General features: G+C 40.6%; 2 protein-coding genes across 2 annotated transcripts in view; both read right to left on the bottom strand.

Moving 5' to 3' along the window:
• Window positions 1–117: 117 nt before the first annotated feature.
• Window positions 118–11,840, bottom strand: ccdc92ba (coiled-coil domain containing 92Ba). Its single transcript, XM_068584097.1, has 4 exons — window positions 11,412–11,840; window positions 10,920–11,060; window positions 6,389–6,436; window positions 118–4,393 (listed from the first exon to the last, which is right to left on the bottom strand). Exons 2-4 carry the CDS (start codon window positions 11,050–11,052, stop codon window positions 3,684–3,686), a joined length of 891 nt encoding a protein of 296 aa, XP_068440198.1. The 5' UTR covers window positions 11,053–11,060; window positions 11,412–11,840; the 3' UTR covers window positions 118–3,683.
• A 950-nt stretch (window positions 11,841–12,790) lies between these two features.
• Window positions 12,791–27,709, bottom strand: part of tlcd2 (TLC domain containing 2) — a 20,665-nt gene continuing 5,746 nt past the window's right edge. The window contains exon 4 of the mRNA XM_068584390.1: window positions 12,791–15,960. Coding sequence (XP_068440491.1) covers window positions 15,580–15,960 — 381 coding nt within the window. The 3' untranslated portion in view covers window positions 12,791–15,579. The remainder of the gene's footprint in view (window positions 15,961–27,709) is intronic.

Genomic DNA, 27,709 nt, shown 5'->3' with positions numbered 1-27,709 from the left:
ACAAAAACTTTTGGCTTATCATCCAAAAGTTATCATTTAATAAAAAGGATGACATAAATGATCCAGTACCACATGTCTGTAAAAAGATAAATAATAATTGATTTATTTAGCTGCACATTTATTCTCTGTTTCAAATCAGGTTTTCTCTGGTAAACTTTCAAGCAACAATAATGAGACTAGACTACAATCCTTCATTTTATTCCAATTATGTGTACAGTAGAAGACTATAGGAAGCTAACACAGTATATGCGGTAATCAGTCGACAGCTATGCAACGAGCCAGAACAACATCTCCATGTTGGGTACCATACCGCATTATTGCTAGAGACCACATAACATGTAAAAAAAAAAAAAAAACGCTTCATACATACATACATTATCCACTGACATGTTTCTCAAATATGCAAAATAAACAGATTTAACCTCAATACCTGGACGAGAAGCTGTTGACAATTGTTTTCATCGTTATTATGAGGATGAGGCTTATTATAAAGGTGTCTAGAAAGATGGAAGACATTCTCTGTGGGTGTAAGTCAATTATCTACTACCTTGTTATGTTGTAAAATGAACTGTGGTATGATTTGAGTGGGAAAAGCAAATTACGTGGTGAAGATTTACTCTGTGTTGCTGAAATATTCATGAAAAGACATCTTCTTTAAGGCATCACACCATTCGTTTGAGTGGTGAGCCTCTTTGGCTCATTAGCATTTTTCTCTCAAAGCAGACAAACAAGTCAACCGACTCTGTAGCTGTTTACAGCAACCAGCATTTAGTTACGTAATACCAAAGTATAGATAATCTAGAATGGAAGATGTGGTGTGCCGGATGTTAACGTGTTATTAGAGGTGGGTGAAGAGTTTAATCTTCCTGTCAAATGGAAAGCAAGTGGAGTGATGAAGTCTAACAGTCTTTCAGGATTCCTGTTGGGGAAATAATCTTTTCAACCAGACAGCTTTGTACTTTTATCCCCATTTGTCTCATAAAACTTGAGGAAGAATAGTGCACAGACATGCTAATGGCTTACAAGCTGAGAGGTGAAGGAAAACAGTCACATTTGCATTCATGCCAAAGAGAAGACGGGTTTAGTTTGTTTTCTCTCAGACTCATGTTGCATAATAATATGCCCTTATGCTAAATGCTGCTTCACATGCAGCATTGATTCCTCACTTGGACATGCCTTCTATAAACTGTAACCTGGCAATTCAACATGTACAGATTCAGTGACAATCAACAGAAACAACCCATTAGACAATTCAGAAAAATATTAAGCAAAACATACTGAGCTCAACAAATACAAAATACAAAGTTAAACAATCCTAAAATAATTTTTTAACACCTCGAAGAGTCCGTAAACCGGCTGATGTGACCTATTATTATATAAATATATTGATATATTGCTTTATTGAGGATATACTGTTAAAATATAATGCTTAACTTCTAATCAGTTCCTGCAGAAGGCAAGAAAAATCTCACAGCGACTAATCACATTTAAGTCTAGTCTTACAGGAAGGCTTGTTTCAAAGACACTGATGCTCAGTTAATTCATGGCTCAAGTAGAAATCAATGCTGACAACTTTGAATCAAAAATAACTGAGGTGCCACATCACATACAGTAAACCTTTATAATCAAATCCTAAAGAGTCTTACAAAAGTGATTCTGAAACAAAAGCACACAATACTTGAGTTTTTGTCTTTCCACACTTTGTCCTGCTTCTCTGTGCACAATCTGCAGTTCTTCCATCCACAGTTCCTCTACGTAAGGCAGTAATTACAGTCGCGTACAGCAATGAAGCAATAACATAAAAAGTATGTTGGACATTTAAATCTACCAAAATCTTTTAAACTGTTTTTGATTACAAGTTGCTACTTGCTCCTCGTAACACTAGGGGCCACTATGTGTATGTATTTTGTTAACAGGACAGACATACATATACACACCTTCCTGCTGAGCCAGCCCTTTTGTCATTTACAGTACACAACCACTGTCTTGATGTGCATTTTGACACAACGACTTTGTGAATTTGTGTAAAATGTAAAAGGAACAAAATGCAACCGAATCAGTCAGACTTCAGTTGAAAACACACAAAAACCTTCAATCATGTAGTTTGTCAGTTTGTCCTGATGTGAAAAGGATCCTAACATAACAGCCTATAACACACACTAGTTGACGTATAATCGTGTCTCTGTGTGTGTGTGCGTGTGTGTGTGTGTGTATGTGTGTGTGTGTACACAACCAACACCTGAGTGAAACACAAGGTTCATTGACTCAGAACGTGATACCACCTGTTTATAGAAAGCAGCCACGACAGAGGAACCGCAGCACACATGCCTTGAAGTGTATCTTTTCGTGAACCTACAGGCTATGATGGTGTGCATTATCTTTTGAGATTTTAAGAAATGTTTTCATATTTAAAATAATCGATAATATCTTACAACAAACATAAGAGTCGGGACTGAATTATTAAAAAAAAAAAAATCTAATTGCAATTACTTTGACTGACATTGCAATACGATTTGAAATATTAGAGGGCGTGATCATTGCTAAACGATTATTCTAATTTTCAATGAAAACCATATTAAAATGATGGTGATTGGATGTTGTGTGTGGCTCTTTGCTCAACAAAGATGTTTTCTTAGGTCTAGAGAATATGATGTGTCGGCCAACACTTCTCTGCAACACCACAATATTTCATCTAAAATGGTATTCAAAAAAACATTTTGCTATAAACAAATATTTCTCCTACATTCCTGTGATTTGAAATTTGCAATAGGCATATTGCAATTTCATGAAACTGTAAGCAGGTATTGTGTCGAAAAGCTTCCTCTTAAAATGTTTTCTGAAGCATTGCCCTCCGGCCTTAGGGTTTCAGCTTCATGTCAGCGTGGGGTCAACTTGAGGTTAAGATCCAGAGGAATAAGTGGGGATAACACTGTATTGATGTGTCCTCATAAATGACTTTAATGGGACACCTAGTGGCCAGTATTTAATGTGAAGGAATGCAGTGGTCACGTATTAAAGTTTTGACAAACCATACAATCATTGGAGGTTATTGTTTCTAATTGGTTGTAGTTAGTATTCAGAATTTAATAAGTCACAGCAGCTTATGTGGAGGGCTCAAACAGACGTGCATACCTCTTCAGATATTCTCAGCCACCCAAACGTTTGGTCACATGGTTGATTTATGGTTGGCCTTGAAAGCGCACAGTTGGTTGGGCTATACAACACCTCGACTTGTAGTCCACCTAAAATGGCTGCTACCATTCATCATTCTCATATTTCAATTTCAAATTGAAATTATACAGCGCCAAATGATACCAGAAGTTATCTCAGGGCACTTTTCATGAAGAGCAAGTCCTGACCGAAGGCTACTCTTTCTAGATCAAACCTTGAAATAGGCCCCACAGCATTTTGAGCATGTGACACCAATGTAAACAGATCATTCATCATCTCTAGACTGACTTAAAGTGACACTTTTGTAAGTGAGTTTTGCAAGTTATGTAAGGTTATATCAAAGTCCATATTAAAAAGGTGTCAGCGATAAGTGTAACATCATTCAATAATTAAAACCAGTCTCAGTGTCAATTCAGTAAAGGTGCAGAACAATGGTTAACAGCATAACAGTCTGACAGAGAAGAATAATACAGTGATCAAACTGCAGTTAAAAGTGCGGGTCACAGTCATCGCTAATCTGCCTTTGTCTCAGCAGCGGGGGGTGCTGCTGCAGAGGACGCCAGTCTGGCCTGTTCACCCTGGGGTGGCCCATCACCACCTTCTTCCTCATCCTCCTCCTTATTCAGGCCAAGTGGAGCCTGTCTTTGTTCCACGGTGTGCCTGGAGCGAGCCCTGTGCCTTCGAGGGTGGAGGAAGAGTGCGGGGTCCGGCATCGCGGTGGGCTCTGCAGGGCCCAACACTTTCTCTATGGGTACACACTCGCGGCCCCGCTCCACTCTCAAAGACGCCCTGGCACTCTTGCGCTTGGGTTTAACCACGGGAGAGGAAGGGGAAGCTCCTGATGGCATCTGTGGAGAAAAACAGTTCTGCTCAGCACCATACTGGGCCCCCTGACTGTGGGCTCGGGCGAGGAGTCCCTGCCTCTGCTGCATCCGCTGGTGGTGCAGCTTCTGCCTGGCAGCATGCAGCTGGAAGGAGAGGTATGCTGCCGCCTCTGTTTGTTTCTGCAGCTCTGTGTTAAGGATGGTGGAACAGTGGCTGCGGCGTTTGAGCTCCTCCAGGAAATGGCGCTCCTTTTCCTTGAGATTGGCTCTAAGGGCTCCAACCAAAGCCCCTTTGAGAGTCAGCTCCTGACGAAGCTCTACAGAGCACTCCTGCTCGGCCAGACGGCTCTCCACGTCCCAACAGCGGTCCTCCAGGATTTCCTCTTCCTCCTGTAACTCTGGCACAGAGATAGACCGGAAATGCAAGTGTTAAAAATCTGCAGTTTAAAATTAAGAGTTTCCATATATAACTGAGTGATAATATAAATCTAAAAATGGTTGTAACCAATGTCTTCCAGAATTATGTTCACATGTCATTTCCAGTACCCAAACAAATATGACAATATGCAAGAGGTGGATATGAAAACTTGAGACAGTTAACCAATCATTAGTATTTACATACTGGAAAGAGAAAACTAGCCGGTGTAGATCCCTGGTGTTTTTTACCACCTGAAAGTAAGGTACAGTCATGCTGGACCGCTCTGATATGATGTCACAAAAAAAACCTGCTGGCTAAATGCTATAACATCAAGTAGTTATGAATGAAACGCCATTGCAGCAACCTCTGGGCTGACTGAGCTGGAGCTTGCCAGAGGAGAAGGAGATTACACCCACAGAGGCCTGCTTTGTTGCCTCTGCCCATAGAAATAGGTCAGGTTTGCAGGGCAGGAGAATCCCAAAGGGTGGAGGGCGGTTCGATGAGTTCTCAAGCTTAATACAGCCTTGAATCCATATCAGGCTTAAATATTCTGGGACGCTTCATACATTGATAAAAATGATAGGTTTTAGGTTCAGTGCTATATATGAGATGGGGAGCATTTTGATGTTCTCTCAACAGCCTTCTACTTGGTGATGGCAGAGCCGGCGGTTCGCATCTAACAGTGCAAACAACGACAAGTGCTGACAGCAGATACAAATATTTACAGAGCCAGTTAGTGCTCCATAACTTTACATAAGGTAATACTTGTTTGCTGCTATATTAAGGCTCTTAATCCAGTATATTGCATCTTTAAAGCTACTTTTTAGAGTAGCAGCATTGTTCACATGCTCTAGCTTTCTTTCTTATCTTTCTGTTTGTATGACTTCCCTTCACGATACAGTCATATTTCATCTATGATTTTCTTTCTTTAGTATCTATGGACATTTTCGATCCCCTCTCTTCCTCCCTCTCTTCTCCAGGATGAATCCTTTGAGGGCCGATCAGTCTCAGGTTTTCTGAGACCATCACCACACCCAGGTTGAGCTCATATGCTAACTATAGACTAGAGTACCTAATGTAATCTTCATATCCTTCCATACCCCTCTCCCCTCCTCCTCAGCGTCTGCAGCTGACCGCATGCTGCCGCTTTGTCTATTCCCTTAATCGCTCTCCCTGCTACCTCTCATTACCTCTCTCCTTTTCCTTGGCTCTACATCTCTCTGGTTCTCAGCAAAGTCCTGTAAGTGGACACCCCCTCTGGGACAAGGAGAAAAAACGAGAGCAGGAAAAAAGAAAGAGGATGGATCAATGTGTCAGGATGGGAGGAGAACAGAGGGCCGTGCTGTATTGATGAATCGAGGGATAACTTCGCTGGAAAAAGAGATGGGGTCTAATGGCTGAGTAATGCAGCAAAACAAGGGTCCCCTTGCCATCTACAAGCACACACACATTCACATAGTTTTTTGACTCCCCTTGCTCTGTCTCTAATTCACTGGGACAAAGTGGTGCATCCAGACACCACATACAGTCCTGCAAATATCAGCTGTGAGTCAAATGTGTTGAGGCATGTGGTCTCTGCAGCCGTGTTAGTTTCTGCCCAGCTCGCGCTTGTGACCCCCATGCAGCTGGGACCAACTCTTTTCACACAGAAAAACAAGGAGACATTTTGCAGCCATGATCAGTTCTGCATATGGATTCCAGAGTCCAGCATCTCCCTCTTTAAGGGTCTGTAAATGAAGTAAGGGAGATAGGGATGCTTAGGTGAGAAGAGGGAGGCAAGTTGACAGGGATTCATCCTCTGGGGGATGGGAGGGTTGGGGGGACAGAGAGAGGCAGAGAGGGCTGCGGGCGTCGAGTTATGGTGGGTTGGGAGTTGAGGTTGAGTGTGGTAAAGACAAACAAGCCCAAGAAGATCTAAACATGTGTGTGTCTTTCCGTCTCCAGTGTAGAGGTGGGTGATTTCATTTTAACATACCTATTTGGCTTTTGCCTGGAGGCTTCACCTTTAGATCAGTTGTCAACTCTGAAAAACAGAAGAGAAAAGACAAAACAGTTATATAAACAGTTATAAAAGATATACTATACAATATTATATAATACAAAAACATTCAATCATATTGCTAAAGTTAAGATGCTCAATGTCCTGAAATGTCTTATTAAAGCTGTGTGCTGACATTTTCAGTTTCCTGCTGCTGGTTAACATAACAGATGCTCAATGCAGTTTCCAGCTCATTTTCAGTGAGCTCATACATACTTTATGAAGCTAAACCTGAAACTTTACATCAAAGGTGATGTCCTGTTTCATTACTTGTCACAGTCTGGAGAAAAACTTAAACTTATTAGCATTATTAGTATTCCTCTTTGAAATAAATCTTCTAAACTACTGTCTGTGCAATCGGTTTCAAAAGGAAAACCAAACAAATAGAAAGCCTCAAAATAAGTCGAGTAAAATTCAAGATGCTTGCTCTAAAAGGATGGAAGCAGAGCTGCATCTATCATGGATTATAAAAGGTGAAAGATGATTTTGTGTGGAGAGATCACTACAGATTTCGCTTGTGTATTGAATATTATAGTTGTTATGGTTATACCCTGTAGTCACATTGTAGACGACTTTTATCTCTTGCATTAGTGGATGCATCCATTTGTCTTGTGCCATAAAAAAAATAAAAATCAGACAACAGACAGTCAGCAGCTTGCTGGTCTCGATGCTCGATTGGGCAATAAAATCATGATTGTACAGCTTTTCTTTAGTGGTGCATGAAATAGTAATATAGCTGAGTGATGTGAGATGCCCCATTTACATGATTAGGATTATCCATGTATTACATGAAATCCTATCCGTCACTTTTAGAAAACTGGATGAATTATGTCTCATGTTGGTTTATGTTGTTGAGAAGATAATGTATCAGACTAGAAATATGCCGCTTCGGTATTAGCATATTGCATGGTCCCTGATGAAAAGGATATGTCAGCAGAGTGTCTTCGGCGGCGTTGGACTGCTGGTCATGTCTGGCCTGTCAGTCATTTAGATTGTCAGGGCACCCGATCAGCTTTCAGCACACTCTGAAACACAGGAATATGACTGTGTGCGCGGCTCCAGTAATTTCTAGATGAACGTGCCATAGATTTGTCCTATTTAGATTTTAATCCGCCACGGGCGACGATCGTAAACTAGTTTAATGGTCTTCCTTCTAAATAGGTAACTCTCTAATAACACTCGCTTACATAGATGCTCACTTGAAACACATAGCAGAATTTAAAACAGCAGATGTGTTATTTGTAGTCTTGCTGCTACTCTCTCTGTCACACCCTTTGTCCTTCCCTCTGCAGTAAGTTTAACATGCCTACCATGCAGCTGGCATGAAGAGAGAAAGACAGAGAAGGTGAGGAGGGAGGGAAGACAGATGAGCAATAATGAAGGAAGGAAGGGAGGAAGAAGGGATTAAGGAACCGCATATGAGCAGCTTCAGAAAGACAGACTCACTGCTTGCTCTATTGAACTGCCAAATATGAGAGATTTTGAGAGAAATTTGAGAGGTCCTGTTTTTAGTCACCCTCCATCACGCCAGAATCACAAATGAAGTCGGCTCTAGGAACTATTTCTTCTTTCAAACAATGAAAACAAGGAGCTCAGCACATTGCATCCTCCAGTGGGTGTAATGCTTTGTAGATTCGGCTCATCTCCTCCAGCCCCAATGAGCATCACAGTTTTCTTTTTTCATGGCTCGATCTTTAATGTTGCAAACACGTCTGGGAAGACAAACCTATTTGATTTCTATGGCACACATTAAACACATTATGTCAGAGAAAACACCCCATTTAGAATAAGAAAAAAGATTTAGCTTGTTGTTCAAGGATACCTAGGCGTAACAGCGTTGAGAACAATAATACAAAGGTCAGCAGTACAAAGTCAGAGCCAATTTGCACAGCAACTAAGTCAGCTCAACCTTGACGTATCCTTCCAGGCTGCACATTAGCAAGCTGGCAGCAAACACAGATCAGCATCTGGCATCACAGTTACAGTCACAGTCTTCATCATCACCTCGTTTTATATACGTGAACCGTGCTGTCAACATTCGAGCATAAACATGGCTTGAAAAGGAGAACGCTCCGATACAGTGCAGATCATTTGCCCCTTTATCAATATTCTTGTTTCTTTTCTGATTATAAATACAGGTCATTCTATAACCTTATTATTCAACACTTTTATATCTTCTTCAGCACACGCATTTTACAAGAATCACAGTCACGGAAACCTGGAAGACACCGCCTTCTTCACAGGCAGCTAACACAAACCTCCACAGAACATTGATGTGCTTGGAACCAAAATACACCCGTTACAAGTGAATGTGGAGGTGAACGAAGTGTTTGGGAATAGCACCACTTCACCATGCAGTCAAACCAATGGACAACCAGAGTGCACATAGCGAATAACGACATGGTGGAACAACAGGAGCACCGAAACGAGACCTCACTGATCTATTGAGCACACTCTTCGAATACTGAGGTGTTTATCAGCGGCCCCATTAGCAGCAGTCAGAGGAGGAGTTGAGAGATTCAAGCATTACCTGTACAGCATAGCGTTTATCACTGTGGTCTATACTTATTTTCATTGTGTTATGATAACTTCAGTCATTTTCTTGGACTATCAAGTACAGCGCAGTTCTCAGATCTTTGCGCTTACTGTCGAAACTACATACGGAAACCAGCATTCAGTTTTAATGCACGACATATCTTAAAACTTGAGGTCCGCTGCAACTCTTAGTTCTATTTTATCAGGGCCGAAGACCTTTAAAAAGGGCACCATTGTATAAAGATGTTCAGTAGAAAGAGTAAATTGTCTTTAGTGAGTGTAGTGTAATGATGTGTCTGCATCTACAATTCCACCAAACCTTTGAGGAATGTGGAAATAACATGCTGTGTATTGTTGGTATAGAAAAAAGGACAGGACAAAGATATTTGTGCTGATGAGTTCTGTAAAAGGAGTTTGTTTGTTGCAATCTCTCCGTGGAAATAATTTATTGTTTCAATTAGTATTATGAAGAAAGATATTGTCTGTCTAAAGGTCTTATTTACTATGAAAGTGCTCATTAACGTAACACCAGATGGACAAAAGAAATATGAACAGCACTCCCCTTTGCGGTAACAGTGGTGTGTCTGTTTCTCTATAACATCTTTTAAAACACACACACACACACACACACACACACACACACACACACACACACACACACACACACACACACACACACACACACACACACACACACACACACACACACACACACACACACACACACACACACACACACACACACAGCTCTATTGACCAGCTGTGATTGTGCGGCAGAGCTACAAAGTGATGGAGAGGGTTGTGTTCTACACAGCTGGTCCCTCCCCCTCCGATCTGTATTTGCTCACCAGAATCCTGTTCATATGGATTACTGAAGATCTAGGGATTAACTGTGACCGATATGTTTAAATGCATCTCTCTTGAGGATGCACAGTATTTTGTGTGTGTGTGACAATATGCGGCTTATATGTGTGCATGCATGCTTGTGTGTGTGTAATGCTCCTTCACTCAACCCCCCGCACCCCTGACACCCCCCCCTCCACCCTCCACCCTACCCCCCCCCCCACACACACACACACACACACACACACACATACCCTACCCTGCCAGTTTAAATATTCATATTCACTGATAGTATAAAGGATAAATGCCTCCAGGTAATTAATCAAATCAAATAAAGCGTCCTGTCAAACCTAGTATTGTATATAAATGAGTGTGCCTGCGTGTGCATGTTCATCGGCTTGCTTGATTAAATGGATTCATATCCATTAGACCCGAAACAGGAAATGACGCAATCTACAGGAATTGTAGAATGACATCACTGTGTAGTCATTGTCTGGCATTGATTGATGGTGCAGACACACACACATAGGAACAATGAGGCCTGTGTGCACATGTGGAGATTTAGGTTCTCAACCTGAGATAGAAAGAACGACAGATGCACGACAAATTGCGAGTCTGTGGCTTAGGTTTCTTTGAAAATTAAATATTGATCATGTAATCCGTCAAACGAGTGTAAAAACCTCATTAAAAAAGTGCAACAAAACTGGCTTCTATCCAAAAATACATCAAGCCAGTAATTACAAATTTCTTTGAGGGTCAGTGGGAGGAGTCCTCGCTGATTAGAGCAATCAAAAGAAGACACCAAAGGATCGTTCACATAAATATGAGCTCATTAGCGCTGAAATTATTAGTAAATTATCACAGAATTTTAAGCAAAAATGCAAAGCAGTATGTGGTTGTGGCTTCTCAACAGAGATGATTTGCTGCTTTTCTTTATCCTATCCTACATTTCAGAGACTAAATAAATATAAAATTAGAATTAGATAATAATTAGACGCACCCTGTGTGTAAGTTTATGGAGTGTTATTCAACATACACATAAAAGTTTCTTGGCTCCCTCATGCACACACAGATCAGCAGCGTCTCTCACCTGAGCATCGTTTCTGCAGGGAGAGGATCTCCAGGTGGAGGCCATGGAGTAAGGTGATGTGCTCCTGCCTGAGGAACAGCACGCTCCGCTCCACGCTCCTTATCTGCCGAGACAGGCTGCTCTCATCACCCATGGCTGAGTCTGGAGGGAGAGAGGAAATCAGAAGGATGGGACGGATGTTTTTACCAGCAGTATCCATCACGTCCTCTCTTCAAGAGACTACAGTGTAAAAACAAGTTGAAAAAGGTTAAAGCTTGAACTCAAGCTGCCAAATGTCAATTCCCCATACTGGGAACATTGCTTATGTCAGCCACAGAGGGAGGGAAGTTCAAGTTCTGAATTGAGGTCATGTGGTGGCTATAAATAAGGTATTGATGACCACAGAAATCAGCAGAAATGGAAGAAAACATGCACTCCCACTCAGGATGCAGCTACCTCAACAATTAAGCCTTTGCACGGGATCTTAAGACGACGCAAAAAGGATCTGCTTACCTTTCAATGCGTGTTCGGTGCCACAATATGCTAAATATGATTCGCAAGCGTTATGAAAACGTCCTCCGATCCGCGCATGCTGGCCTCCAGTGCTGGTCCAAATCCTGTCGGCTGCGGTATTTACCCGAACACATTGTATCTGAAGCGTGAAAGTGCTTTTCGGCGGCACGTGACGACGTTTGTGTTAGAGGACGAAGAGGCTGGACAGCTGCGTAAAAATGCAAAAGCTCCGCGGCGCATGGCGCGGCGGTGCTCCGGCAGGACCGCTCCTCTTCTTCGCGAGACCCGGCAGCATCATTCGGAGGAGGAGACTTTCAAGTGCGTCGATATGAAAGCGCGTGAGGCGAGTGCGCAGTCCATTTCTCAACACGCGCGACCTCCCGCCGAGCGAGACAGCGAGCTGCTGTGGACTGAGGCTGAGCGGAATGATGAAAACAAGCCACCGGGCGCAGAACACGCGAGAGCATCGTACGACAGCGCGAGCAGGACAGCTGATTGGAGGGAGCAGCCCGAGGTACAGCGATACGTCGACTCTGAAGGGGATGGATACAAAGCCGAGAAAAGAAAACACGCGACCCGACCACCCGGGGGACATAGTGGGAGGAAAACTGCGACTTGAAAGCAAACGTTATTTTCCAGCTGTAAATCTGTCCCGTTGTTTATTTTCTGATACAGAGTGACTTGATTTGTTTGATTTCTGCCTGATGGTCCCAGGCGGCTGTAATGGTTCTCAAACTGCGGGCCGTGGACCTCCTCGGGGCGTCCCAGGAGATCTTACTGCTATTGAATGCACAGTATTTTCAATTTCAAATTCAATTTGAGTTGTTTGATGACGTGCATCAAGGACAGCACTTTGGGAGATTCACTTTGAGGTTGAATTTACGACTTTTGGAGAGAAGTGTGAAAAGCAGTCAGTGTTCAAGTTATACAATAAAAACGTTGCATCTATATTTTTTTTTAAAAGTTAAATGTATTTAAATAAATAAAGTATAAACTGTGATAGTTCAACTGCAACTACACATTTTGTACCATTGTGTTGGATTAAATCGGAAAATATCTACAATTTATAATATCTGACAAGTCAGTTTAGCATTGAATACAAATGAATCCTAAAGGTTTCCCATGGAGAGCAACACTTTTTCCCTTCCCGCTGATGTACTATGATATTGGATATAATACTTAGTTCAAAGTGTGCTATTCTGCTCAAAATTACATCTATGGGAATATAACTATACGTACATGTATAAGTACTGTACTTCAGTGTTATTTATGTTCTGCTTGTACTTGCAGTAACGATAGATACAAGTGTTCTTTAATGTACAAAGAAAGAAATGTGAAAGAAAAAACAGATTTGTTCCTTCAATCTTTATTTTCACATAGAACAAATAATGTTAATATATAAACATATACATTGGAGTTTTAATTACAAAACAATCTGCAAAAACATTTTTAAAAAAAAAAGGTTATATTTACACTTAACCTTTTTAGCCCCGAGCAGCCCAAGCACCCCAAGCTGTGCAGCGCCCATTATCAGACAAGGAAATGATAAAATAAGGGGCTCAATAAGTTTTAAAGGCGTAATTCTGTTAAACGCTCTGAGAAAGCAGATGATCTCCTCTTTCAGAACCAGTTGGTCTCAGTTGCTTTAATATTGCATGATTTTCCCCCATTATTAAAGTTTTTAAGTCCTTGACATTCAGTGTTAACAGTCTTCACTGCTGATGTAAATTGATGTTTTCATATTTACAACACAATATTCCACCAACCATCAGAAAACAACAATATACAAACAAGCATGGGTATTCAACTAGTATCATTTGTGAGTTGTGATAAAGAAACAAAATTTCGTCAAACACCACATTTATGTTGAAGTGAGGCAGAGCGTGGCAACATGACTTCATAAACGCTGCACACTTTATCTTAAATACTTTTACTTGTGTTCACTACACATAAATATATAAAACCAAAGAATCATCCGTGGCCTCAGTACAGTTTGAAATAAAAACAGATTGCAAAAAGAGCAGAAATCGGACTGCAGAGAGCAGAACAGGAGATTGTTTTAGGCTAAAAGTCCCTCAGTGTCATTACGACGTTGATATGAGGAGGCATCTCAACTGTGGCTGTTATCATAATACATAAAAGCACACAACATGATGTATCATTCCAATAACATTACAGCCAACACATTCACAAATATAAGCTTGCTTGTTAGTAAGAACGTTAATTTTCACCAGTTGTCTTCACTACAACCACTAAGTCACCCGATACAATTTGATGTATTGATATAAAAAAAAGCGGCAAATCGACATTTAAAATAAAAAAAATGTACAAAGCAAGTTGCTCCTGATCATAAAATCTGGAAATCAGCCACGACAATGATAAACTTAATTTAACCTTCTTCCTCCCAAACAGTGTTGTTTCTTTAGTGCAGTGATGTCTTGACTTAAAACGTGGACAAAGAGTATTTTAATGGACTGTGTTATTTAATCAGCTGTATTTCAGCGTAGAGTTTGTGTGTGAAGTTTCCTTCCAACCGGAACATAGTACAGGAGGATATTGTGTGTCTGTTCAGTGTCTGTAATGTGATCGACAGCCTGGTTTTAGGTCTTAACGATGACAATGAGCATCCCTTGTATACGTATGGCTAATGTAAATATAAGACCCAAAGAGACACAATGTCCTGTAATAACACAACTAACGCAATCATATTTACTGCACTATCACTGTACATTCTGTTCAATTTATCTTTAATCCCCAACTTCTTTTTTAACACAAATAAATTACAAATATGCACATTCTAACCCCCTAAAGAATGATTACGCACAAAAAAAGCAACAATGCCAAACATATGACATCAGATGTTTCCGATCCACATGAGGACGATAACATGTTTTCTGTGTTCACAGATCTTAGACTTGTTTATTTTAACACACAGGGATTTATTCCTGTTCTTTATGGATATACCATATTTAAGGCAGGAGGCACAGCTACACAGCTGTTTCAAAATAAAGACATCTCTGATGTTTGTGCTGAGATCACTGAGGAAACGTTCAGAAGTGTGCTGCACCCCAGAGGCCAAACGAGGAATTACGACATCTGCCTGTCTGAAAGCTCCGACCGCAAATTTAAGGATCACTCAACTAATACATCCAAACATTCATGTCAGTTTGTTTATGTCGTGCTTCTATTCTCAATAAACCTGTTTTGTTTTCATGACCTCCATCCCTTACTGCTGCTGGACACTGATGCCAATGGTGGTGGCTTGTAATTGATCCGTGAGCCAATCACGTCAGAAACTATTTCAGTTTTGTTCCAATGAGAATTACAAACACAACGACCATGGAAGCGAGAGGCTCAACTTGTTTTAAGGATGAGGTTTATACTGTATCTTTAGGATGAACATATGATTTGTTCATGCTTTCTAAATTCTTTATCCTGGATGTTTTAAGTCTATTTGGAAAAGCATGAAGTTGTTTAGCTATAAAATATCAAGCTGTTCTGCATTGCCTGCCAAACACTGGAATCAAATAAGCTTTTTGAGGTAGCAGGCGTTTTTGAACTGAGGTTAAGAGATTTGTTGGAGGAAAAAAAGTTTGCAGTGCTAGTGTTGAACAAGAGGGGTTGGATACCACATTTTTTTCTTTACTCAGAGGTAAATAAAAAGATTATCCTGAAGATATTTGTACTTGCTTCCTATATTTTCTTTGGAAATATGAGTTAGTGGGTTATTGTTATGAAAAGAGCATCTTTGACAGTAGGTTACATTTTACAACAGATTTAGCTGCAACACATCCCGTGGGCAATAAGGCTATTGGTGTATTTTTACAAGACCTTTTATTGTTCATATAAAGAATCCTACATCTGCCATCAGTGAGACACTAACGGCTCTTCAGGATTATTGGACCACACACACAAGCCTAAAATTAAAACTACAACTTAATGTAGCTTTTAACATTATGGCTGTGAGTGATCTGTGTTTCACGTAAGGCCATTTGATTACAAGTTGTATGTATGTGGGTACCTGAACAATATGAGAGATAAAAAGATGCACCAATCTCCCAGCATAAGAGCATATCACACACAGACACACAAAAAACTGATATTGAAATACAGTAATATGTGCATTTATAGATTATAATCCTTCTTGTGTCCCTTCCTTAACTCATCTTTAAACCTCCTTCTCTTTCTTGTTTTCCCGTGTGCTCTTTTTCAAAAAGTCGTTCCTGAGTAGCCGACAAAACAGGATAATATTCATGACCGTCATGATGGCCATTCCCACGCTGCCCAGCGTATAGGCCACAAGGGACAAATTGTCCCTGTTGAGCACCAGCCAGCGGGTCATCCAGGCCAGCGTGTTGATGCGAAACACCACGTACGTGCCCAGGTTGATTATGCTGTTGACCCGGTACAGCGTTCCCACCGCAATGCCGGCCAGGCGCATCATCTGCCGGATGTGGAGGAACACAGAGTTGACCTCCACCAGCAGGGCCACCACGCCAAAGCCAATGTAGCGGCAAGACAGCACAGAGAAGCCGAAACAGGTGATCACCTGCAGAGGAAGACGAGAGAGAGAGGACAAGAGGAAGGTTACAATGGATGTTGCAGAGAATACAAATACAATATTTTCAACATTGACATTGGAGTTGTTGAGCTATCAGCTATATTATATTTTCCAATGCCAAAATATGTTGTTGTTAACCATCGAGTAAAACGTGCAAAATAGTTTAAGCTTTAAGACTTTTGATTACTTTACTGTCTATTAGATTAGCATAAAATGGAAATGTGTCTTTGGCATTGGAATACAAGACACTCAAAATAGCAATTGTGCAACTTAAAGTAGTAAAATTACCAAGAGGCAGTAATAATAAAGGGCTGAGTGGATTGCTCTTCTACAGTCCATAAAACATCACAACAGACCATGATACGCTGCAGCTTTAACAATAAAACCTTCTTTTTTTTTTACTCAATGACATGTGCAAGGACAACACCCCAATGACTCATGTCTGCTGATCAGTTCTTATGAAAGTTTGTTTTGTAACCAACTTACATTAAATCTCCACAAGATGGCAGCAACATCGCAAAAAAAAACAAAACAAACTCAGCTATCAGAGGCAAGGCTACAAAACCTGTACACTGACCACGGAAGAGTCGAGGGGGGAGATTACAGACGGGTCCTGGTATGTTGTGACAGAAGTGAAAGCAGCCAACAAACACACTCACACAACTGCTGTGTTGGAGGTGTAAAATTCAGAAAAGTGCTTACACTAAAACAGGCTGTTAAGGAGTAGGCACACCAGTTTCATTGACGCTCCGAGCACCCCCGGAGTCAGACTTGTGGCGAGCTAAACTGCCAAGTTTATCAATCTAGAGTGTGTGGTGGTAGAGAAGAAGAAATTGTGAAAGAGCACTTTATGCAGAGAGCAGTCCAAACACGTCCTGTGTGTGGTTTGCTAGTCTGTCTTTGATTATTTAATGGGATTCACAGGGGTGTGAGAGGACAACTTTGACTATCATTCATGGCTCCATCTTGTGTTTGTATGGAGGTCACAAGATGCCCTCTCTAATGCTGCAGACAGTCATGTGCACTGCAGCGGGTTAAGCAACAAAGCATGTTAGGAAAGTCAGCGGCACACTGTCCCTCGCTGACTCTTCATTAAAGATAGTGGGAGGAACTTTAAACTGGTTATGAAACAGTTTTAATTTAATATTGATGTCCTACTGTATGACTTACATAAGTAAACAAGACAATCAGCGAGAAGGTGGAGAACCAGAACGTAGCTTAATAGACTGTCAGACCTTGCTGCAGTAAAATGAGGTTTTCTAAAGGTACCTTTGTGCTCAGAAACATGACAGGACCTCAAAAATCAACACAAAAGGAAAGTTCCTTATAGCTATGTAATCACTCAAGTCTGTCCTTCCACCAATTCTTCAGATAAAGAAAAGAATAATTGAAGAAACCTCAGTAAGAGCAATTAATGAGGGAACCATCTACCTGGGTGGCCAGACAAGAAATATAGGCTGCTGTGTATACATTATCTGTCAAATGTAATGCATGTCCTTCGATCAAAAAGGTTAAGTTCAAAAGGTTTTCAACACTGGACGCGTTTCAATTCTTGCAAGTTCACATAGTTGTTTGCAGCATTTCTAGTTAAGTTGCCCTTGAGCGCCACTGCTCACCCTCCTCCCAAAACTATCAACAATTCAATATGGTTTGGGGTGGCACAGACCCAACACAGGGTCAAGTCTGGTCATTCACACAAAAATCGCCTTCCTTCGGACCCATTGCTATCGGAGGAAAACACATAACTGAACTATGACTTTTGTAGCTGAACAATCAAAACAGTGATTTGAGGATTGGCTCTGACTCACGCGTAGATATCAATTACAATACAAACCAACGTCTTCACCGGTTGTCAGTTAATGACAGTGATAACGAACAACGTCAGTGAACAATTATAGTAACAACTGTGCAATCAACGCAACCCGATTGCATCGCCACGTTCAGCGTGTTGGGAGGGGAAACATTTGTCAACAGAACAAGTAACTTCTCATATAACACAAACCCACACAGACACACACACACACACTCCCTATATATGTAAGATCACACTACAATGTGGGGCGGACATCTCACTTTGACAGGACAGGACCAGACTGGTGTGAAAGGCAATGCAAATGCTGAGTTTGAAAACTCCTGAATGAAAGTCATCAAAGTCACTGAGGCAGGCAACAGCAACCTAATCAACTAACTAAACTGCATCTGGCTGAAGTTCACATTTTGTGATCATGGCAGTTAATATTCTAATAAATTGGATCCATCACATGTTTGATCTGCGCCTCAATGCTGCTGGTTCCAGAACCTTTTAAAACTCCACCTTTATTTACTTAAGTTTTAAAACCACAAGTAATCATGTGAGATCATTATGTGAGATCTAGAACCACCAGTATATCTCTCTCTCTCTCTCTCTCTCTCTCTCTCTCTCTCTCTCTCTCTCTCTCTCTCTCTCTCTCTCTCTCTCTCTCTCTCTCTCTCTCTCTCTCTCTCTCTCTCTCTCTCTCTCTCTCTCTCTCTCTCTCTCTCGTCCAGTTCACTTGTGGTCTTTAGCAGGCTAATCTCAAATCTAATCTGGCAAGGTCAAATGCGATGGAACATAAAACGGGTTAAGGTCACAAACAACGCTTATACAACGCTGAGATAAGATGATGAGGACAAATTCAACGAACAAAGACTGAGTTCCTTCTCATGTTGTAAAAGAAATAGAATCATATCAAACCTCCATTACATTTAAACAAAAATGGAGACACTTCTTGGGGTTTCGTATTTAAAAAAACGGGCTCTTGAATTGTTCCTTCTGCACGTGTATCTTGTTTTGCAGCGGTAGTCTCTCTTTTATGGTGTTTCTTGGTTATTCATTACCGTATCTTAGTAAACACTAATACAGGTTCACACTATATAACGCAAAAAAAAGGACAAGTGATGAACCATAAAAGATTATGCGGACAAAAGAGTACACGTTGACTTCCCCACACCAAGTCACCATCAGGCAGACAAACACAATCCTTCACTTCTGCAGTGACAGGTATCAGTCAGGGCGACATTATCAACCGTAACCGCAGTATGAGGACAATGCACAGCCGCAGTCCTGAGCTAGTCACGCAAACACACCTGCACAAATGTGCACTAAATGCACGCCTAAGAGGCCAGACTACGTCTCCAAAGCAAGGAGAAGCTCAGCCATGACACACAAAGACGGTGAGTGACTTCTCTGCTCAGGCAGATCTTTCTGCTGTATTAATGCTTTGAATGTTGTATATTGCTCCATTCAGGTAAAGTCCCACACCCTGTACTGCTGTCCGCACCCACAGCTGAGAAGGAGTCACCATAATCCCCCAAACAGCCCACAGAATCCATCAGATGATTAGATGGATTCAGCATTAGCTGCATTCACCTCGAGAAAAGCTGCTGAAGCCTGGCTCCACACACACACACACAGCATCCCAGACACCGAACAGACACATTCTCATCACACGGTACACCAGCAGGGTCTTAACGACAAGGATTTTCATACAGATACATTGGTGCTACTATTTTTAGATTCATTCTCAGTTATTTTAAAATGAGATTATACGGTTTATTTATTGACATCTTCTGAGGAAGACCTAAACAATCGAGAGCTCCAAAACAGCTACTAAAGGAGCTTGTAGTGAGCTTCTTTTGCCATATGATGTTTCAAAATTAAATACATATATATAATTTATCATTATTACTGACAGTGAGAAAGGTGGTGTTTAGGATTCCATGAGATGGAAGACCACAAAATAAGATTTATATAACCTTTGAAATACATTTATATACATGAATCTACCGTTTACAGCCACCTGGGTCAAATCCAAGCAAAGGGCTGAAAAACAAGGAGGTGTGGGTGTTTGTTTCCTGCATTTTCTCCCCGTGGACTCAATTAGATGTTCTCTATGCACCCTGGTGAGGGACCTCCTCGTCCCCTTTTCAGGGGGATCACAAAGTGCAAAGAGGCAAGTCCTGCAAAACATGGTATGAACATGCATGAACATGGTGAAACCTGACAAAACAAAAGAGGGTTTGGCATGAAGAAAAACCCCATCACCTCTTGACTTTTACCATCAAGACCACACTGATCAAAGTTCAACCAAGAATTGGGATCAAGTTCACGTCATAAAGAAGTTATATATTCAAACGGCAAGTTGAAAGGACGCCTCGGGCGAGATAAAGAAAACATAAAAAGATAAGTTTCGCTCTCGAAGAAAGATAAGACCTGGGGGGTTAACCCCACGCTAAAAGGAAAAACAGCTGCATCTTTTTCAAATGTTGAAAACGTACTTTTCAAAATAAATACTAGAGCTATCTCGTCTTTACGGTTTTCACTGTTTTCAGTGACATTCTGCACACATTTTCTAAAAAACATAAACACAAAACATAAAAAGTTGCATCTCGTGAGAATCAGTAAACAGTGTTGTGGTGTTTCTCTGAGCTGAGCATTTGCAAACATGCACGTGGTAGTTTAGAGACATGACAGTTGCTGCTGTTTTTTTACATATGTAAATACAACTTATGCGCAAGCATCATTCCATCTTTTGTCAGCACGTGAACGTTATGTCCCGCCCTCTCTGCCTGCAGGATTATCAGGAGTCATTAGCCTGATGTGGTAGCGTCTGTTCAGCCTCCACCAGCCGTCTCCCTCTCTCCCCCTGAGGCTGAACATTTGCAGGTTTAGGTTACACACACATCCATGCATTCCTTACACCACTGGTGCAACAGACATTCACATCCAATGCTTCTCCTTTGGCATCTAGCTGTGTTCCTTTAAATAAAACCTGGCTCGTCCTTCCTCCTCGTCACACACCCTTTTTTTATTATGATAGTTAAAACATAGGGGTTCTTTAAGGTTTCCACGTCAAACCTGTTTTCCTGCAGGAGCTGTAAAAGTACCTTGTATTCAGAAACAGAGCAGTATGTTTTTTCTGCATTTCTTTTACTATGAAAGTGAGTGTGAAAGTAAAAAAGAATGATGGAGGTTTGGAGGGCAATGGAGGTCATTAACCCAGGAGGTTCCCTTGAAGCTTCACACGGTCTATACCAGTTTGTGTTGGTGCATATTTGTAACAACTGCACACTCACAAGAGAAGAATAGATGCTTATGAAAGCTCACACCCATAATTGTCTCGGAAAAACGACTAACGGCAATGTTAGCAGCAGCTTTTCTGAGTAAATTTAAGCGAAAAACCGACCACAAACATCTAAAATATGTGACCGTCAGCACATGGAAAAGAGCGGGCATCATCCCAGTACCGGTTAGTATTCCGGTGAGTATTCAGGTTTTAAGCTATTGCTTGAACTGGAATAACAGGGTGTGAATACTGTCAACCTGATGGGTATTAGATTAAGCTGATTAAATGTGCAAGTTAAAAAGTATACTCATGAAATATATTCTACGTGTATTACTCTTAGATTTAATTACGTCGTAGCAGCTCTTCTGGTAAAAAAAGAAAGAGCTGAAATGTGTTTTTTTTTGTCCTTGAAAGTGCTGTTAGAATATAATTGTTTACAAATAAGGATTTAAGGAATTTAAGGTGGCATTATTTGCGCTGCTTATTTTATTGGCCAATATATGGCATCTAGGACACTTGCACAACATTTAAATGCAAGAGAGGGATATGATAACTCAAAAGGAATATTATTCTGCACTATATGTAATTGTATGCATAAGAAGGTCACTGTATGTTTTGCATTGCTGTATAAGTATTCAGGTATGGATGTAATGTATTGAAACAAAATGGATATAGAGTTGATCAGGGTCACATGGAGTCTGTACTGGAAAGTAAAGAGGTCATTTACACACAGATCTGGGGTTCTGGAGGATGCCTGTAGCTAAGAATATATAATTCTTATTGCACTGCAACCTGTAAAACCGAATAACAAATTCCTTCTAGGAAAAATATTTTGTTAGTAAACATAAGAGGGCGGAGTGAGGACTTCAGGAGTTATGGAGCCATTTTCAAAAACCTACGCCAAAGAGAGACTCTGCCCCTGTGTGGCCCTTAGCCAATCGCATGCCATAAATTCATAACTACTATCATGCAACCTGCCGTTAACTCCCGTCAGCTAACAGCAGCACGGCGAGCCACTTCAGTGCCTCGTTGTCACAAACATGGAGTCAGAACGGCACCAGATGTGCTGAAACACAATAATTTAAAGGAAATGCAATCAATTATTGCGTCTGTATTAATTTGTAAGTGTACTGGATGTGTGCTATTTCAAGTACAGGCTAAGAGTCTTTCCCCTCGTCTTCACATGAGAATGTGAGTTCGAGGAGCCTTGAGAGTACTACCGTCTCAGTCATTACCTCACTTCTCAGAGTGGTCAACGCAAGACGCTCATTAGGACCAGGAAGCATCAGAGATCTGACGATTTTCCTCTTTGTTCATGTGTTGCGACACTTTTAGCATCGAGATCAGACACGGTTCACTTGTCTAACACATCCCGTTAGAAGGGACATATTTAAATTGTTTAAAAATAGAACCTTGGAGTGTTCTTGTAATGTTTCTGTGATGATAAAATAAAGCACTGAAAAGGTTTAACTCTACTTGCCACAACTGCTCAATGTGAGGTTACTGCTTGCACGCCCGCCTCCGCGGCTTTAGGAAAGCACTCTGGTGTTCCCACTGCAGCTGATCTCAGTCAAGTTTGTGCTCAACCTTTAATTATGCTCTTGTTTAAGGCGGTTAGGTGTGTCACTCGGAGGTAACAAAAGCACAACTACGACTTGGCCACACCTTGCTCTTCAGTAATGACAACTAGCTTACAGGGTGCCAACTCATTTTCCTAAACCTGATGGGTGGACGCCTCGACAAACAGCATTCCTGGTTGTTATACCAACTGCAAACAAATGCCTTTTCCTTTTCTGGAGCACTCTCCCCATTTCAGCCTCCATACCCTTTGGAAAACATGGCACGTGTGTGTGTGTGTGTGTGTGTGTGTGTGTGTGTTTGTTTGCTCACAACTGCTCTTTTATGCTTTCTTCTTGTAGATATAATTAATACTTGATATACTGGAAGTCTGTTTTTCCACACATACGTTCAACTGCTTGACCGTTATTAAATAATATTCTTTTCTTTTTTTTTTAATAATCCACTATTCACAAGATGTTCCTCCCATTTCCTAACTTTAAATTCCCAACCATTGCTAACAGCTTTCTTTTTCCGTTTGTACAATCCCAAGATATTTTTAAAGAGATATTTCTCACAAAAGGTGCAGTTTGTTTGGGCATGCATTATTCACACTTTCTCTTTCTCTCAAAGGCTCACATTCATGGACAAATTCAGAAATTTACCATGCGTGAAATGAGTCTTTATCTCAATTAATAGTTTGCTATTGTGTAATTATATCTTGTCAACAAAGATGTACTAGACTTCTGAACACACGCGTGCACGCACACACAGCTAATTTCATTCTTTTTAATAGTCCACAGCAGCATTATTGTGTTTGATAAAGAGACAAGAAGCTGTCTCCATTAATCTGTGGATTGTATTTTGTAGTGTTGCCTTTGCGATAGATGATTGTAAACCGTTACTGACACACACAAAGATCCAATATGTGGAAAATTCCTCAATGTAATACCGCGAGGGGAAAATAAAAACACAAAAGTGAGATATAATACTACCAGAGCGCAGAGGCTCCCATTGGTTTGTAGCCATGTGAGTGGGTGGTTGGTGCAAGCTGCAGAGAGTAGGTGTACGAGGGGGGATGGGGGAAATGTTTGGAGGTCTTACTGAGATAGGAGGTGGAGAACAAGGCAGCGTGTGATATAAGGAGTGGAGCAGCAGCACAGAAATGTTTTGAGGGGGTGCACACATTTGCAGAAGCCCCTTCAGGAAGCTTGCTCCATGTGTGTGTGTGTGTGTGTGTGTGTGTGTGTGTGTGTGTGTGTGTGTGTGTATCGATGTGTGTGTCTTGGGAGCGTGAGGTTCATGTGGAGACCAGATGTCTGTCATCCTGTCGGAGTGGAGGGAACTTTCAGAGTTTTCCCGCCAAAAAGATGACTGCTGGGACACACACATCACAAATTTTTCCTCGCCCAGAAAACTCATGTACATGGTGTCTCTCTCTCTGCCATCTCATTGGCTATCGTCAACATCAGTTTGTGGTGTGAAAAGAACATAAATTCAGCGCTGCTATAAAATATCACAAACCCTGGCTGTCAAAAGAATAAAAAGACAACTCAAAGATATATTAAAAACCATGCTCTACACTTCTATTTCACATTAACACTCAAGAGAATGCTCTCGTCAATGAAAGATCAAATACTGGAAGACATACATGCATCAGGAAATAGACCAGTTGAGCTTTGAATGTATGTTTGAATAAATAGGGCCACTTCAGCAACAATGGAGACCATAAACCACAGAGGCGTCGAGGATTACAATTCTGCCCACTAAAGTCTATTTGTCTTGTACTTGTGCGGCAGCCACATTAGTCGACTGGTTCGTGCCATTCAGACACCCAGTCGCTAGTGGAAGGACGAGTTGAAACGAAGAAAATGGGATGTGGTAAACAAAAGACAGAAACAGGTGTACAGGATAATCGGGTTCTACATAGTTAAAGATGTAGTAATCTGCTGCATTCCAGTGACATGTGCTGTCAAAGCATTCGCAACATGGCCAACAACCAATCGCAGTGTGTCCAAGCTGCAGGAAGTGACATTCCCTATTGCCCATGTGAGACAGCTTCACACTCTTCCCACAAATATCGGTTTTCATGCCTGGTAAACCGAGACCAGTTCTATTTTTATCTGAGGGTGGTCAAAGATGAACCTTCAAGAGGGAAAAAAGTGACGGAGGTTGAACGTAGAAAGTATGAGTGTTCAAGCTCCTGAGTGGATTTCCCTTCAAACTTAAATGCCACAAACGTGACAACAATGACTTTAATCAGACAGGTAAACGGTTTCAGACTTTCAAACAATAAGAAAATGTGTAAAAGGCGTTGAGGAAAATTACAAAAGTGGAGCAGCATTTATATTTCGGCAGCGTAAGTGGTTCTTATTTCGAATTAATTAGATCAACACGTTAACCTCATTCAAACCTGAGTAGATGTGGCTGGTGATTAACAGTTTATTGTCTTTGTAACAAGCCTCTCGGGCTGATTATTGCAGCTAAGAAATCAATTACTTTCCCTTAATCCTTTGAGAGCAATTGAAACACTAACAGAAAATATAATTCATAAGTAAATGCTGCACAACTAATATCCACATAAGTGGCAAAGTGGGGGGAATATTCAACAGCTTACAAGTATTTGGCTTTAGATTCGAAGAAGGCCGAGAAAAGCAGATGTGATTGGAAACAGCACGTATTCTCAAATCGCTCATTAACCTTCGCAGCCCTGATCCGTTTCAGAATAGTGTCTGCCTTGAGCCCTCTTCACGAAGATAATTGAATTCTGCCTAATGAAAGTGGGATGAGAGGCATAAAAGGCAGGAAACAGCAAACATGCAGCAAAACTTCAGTATTCCCCTGAGAGAGGCCAAAGAAAGAGAGAGTGCTGAAGAGCTGGTTCACTTAGTGTTTCCACTGTGTTTTATCGATCAATAGCTCAAGAAACAACATTGGACGTACTGCTTTTCACGTGCTCTCGCTGGAGCACGGAAAATATAATCAGCCCTTCTGCTTGGCATCCTTCACTTCTGGCTCATATTTTTAATAACAAGTTCACTATTTCCAAGAGTCATGGGCAAACTGTTGTGGCGAAACGACGAGGAGAGACGTTGATTTGCAGTTGCAACCCAGCGGGAAGGGTTTTAATGACCTTTCAAGACATATTCAACAAGACCACAGTTTAAACTTTCAGCATACATTTCATAGTGTAATTCAGCCCTCAAAGATCCCTTTCCATCAATCAGACAAATCGGTTGAAACACAAACAAAGTCCATCCGGCTTTCCAAATATGCGATGGTTTTTCGTGTGAGCTACGGTCAGGGACACACTAACCTTTAACTGAACACACAATTCGTGTGCGGGAAATGTATTTACTCGACCTAGATTTCATGGCAGAGTGGCATTGTCAACTTTCTAATTTCAAGTATTTGTTATAAAACCAGATGTGTTCAACATATTACGTTTCTCTTATGATTCCAAAAATAAGGTGTATCCAAGCTATGTTATATGATGATTTTTCTATATGATTTTTCTCTATGATTGTTTTCTTTTTACAAGAATGGGAAACAGACCTCAGTTTTACATAAAACATGTACACTGCACTTTGTCCAGCGTAGACAATGGCAACAATGACCAATTTCATTCAACTCGACTATTTCTTAAACACAACGCTTAACAGGCTAAAAGTTTATTCATGATCATTCCTGCATGTTATGGATGTTCAATAATATATATATATATATATATATATATATATATATATATATATATGTATATGTATATGTATATGTATATATATATATATGTATATGTATATATATATATATATATATATATATATATATATATATATATATATATATATATAGTGTAGGTACATATCTCATTTCCTCATAGAAAGACACCTTATTTCTGGCAGCACTATCATGACTTCCTGCTTTCCAGAGGAAGCACGAGGTTAGGCTGACAGGATCTCATCAGGCGTAAGTGACTGTGGCAGAGCCCACATGCTTCTCAAACACAAACAAGAAGCTGTAATCTTCACTTCAGTCAAGGAGAAGGGGAAAAAAACTTCCCAAAGAATGTTTTTGACATCATCATTTCTCCTAAACTGCGACAACAGGGATCAACAAAACTCATGTTACACCTTGTGCTGTTTCCCTGCATGCTTGAATAACAGAGGAAACCTAAAGTGGTGATGGAGAATTGGGGTCAAATTAAAGCAGAAGAGCAGACGAGAAGAGTGTGAGACAAACTACATATATAAAAGTTTGACATTACAAAACTGGACAAACACATTTGATATCAACTCTTTTATACACAGAAGGAAATTGTGATTATAACTTGCATCTTCCCTCGGAGACAATCTTGGAACTGTAATACCAATGACATTTTTATGCTTTAGGCTAGATTTTAATGTGACAGGTCTGACCACAACTGTGACATTCAAAATCTTTATGGTTTACAGAGACAAACAACCTTCTGGCCGCACAGTTAAAACAGCTTTCAGTCAAATGTTGCGCAAAGTCATGATTTGCCTGTTTTACACGTCAGCTCAATGTACAATCAATCTTTTTTTTTTTATCATTCATTGTTGACGCAGCGTTAAAATATGTTCCACTCAAGACACACGCCTGCGTTCCCTCTAGATTGTTTGTTCAGTCCCACATAAATGCTATACATGCAGCATGATATGTTTACATTGTAATGTTTGCCAAGATAGCAGCACACAGTAACATAAAGATCTGCTGCACTTGGAACTGAATCAATTAATGTTCAATGTCCATCTGCCTCAAAAGGAGTTTGTCTCTTTAACCACATCTCCACTTTGAAATTTTTTGTTTATGTCAAGTGTCCAGACAAAGCTAGATTTTTCACTAATATTGTAAGAAAATCGGTTCAGGGAAGAAAGTGGTCCACAAATACAAGATTAACTCAATCAACCTCGTCAGATGACATTTACAAATCAAGCCCTGACTTTGTTCTTTAGCTTTACAAATCTGTAAAGCAATAATCTGAGTTATAATAGTTGCATAAAAAGAACAAGAAAGCAGCCAACAAAATGATTTTAAAAAAGGCCAAAAGAGGAAATGAAGGACGATGGTCTTTTACA

Source organism: Clinocottus analis, unplaced genomic scaffold (assembly GCF_023055335.1).
Source record: "Clinocottus analis isolate CAN_PGR_092001 unplaced genomic scaffold, fCliAna1.0.p SCAF_2, whole genome shotgun sequence".
In the NCBI taxonomy this organism is placed as follows: domain Eukaryota; kingdom Metazoa; phylum Chordata; class Actinopteri; order Perciformes; family Cottidae; genus Clinocottus; species Clinocottus analis.
This window is presented reverse-complemented; position numbering and strand designations above follow the sequence as displayed.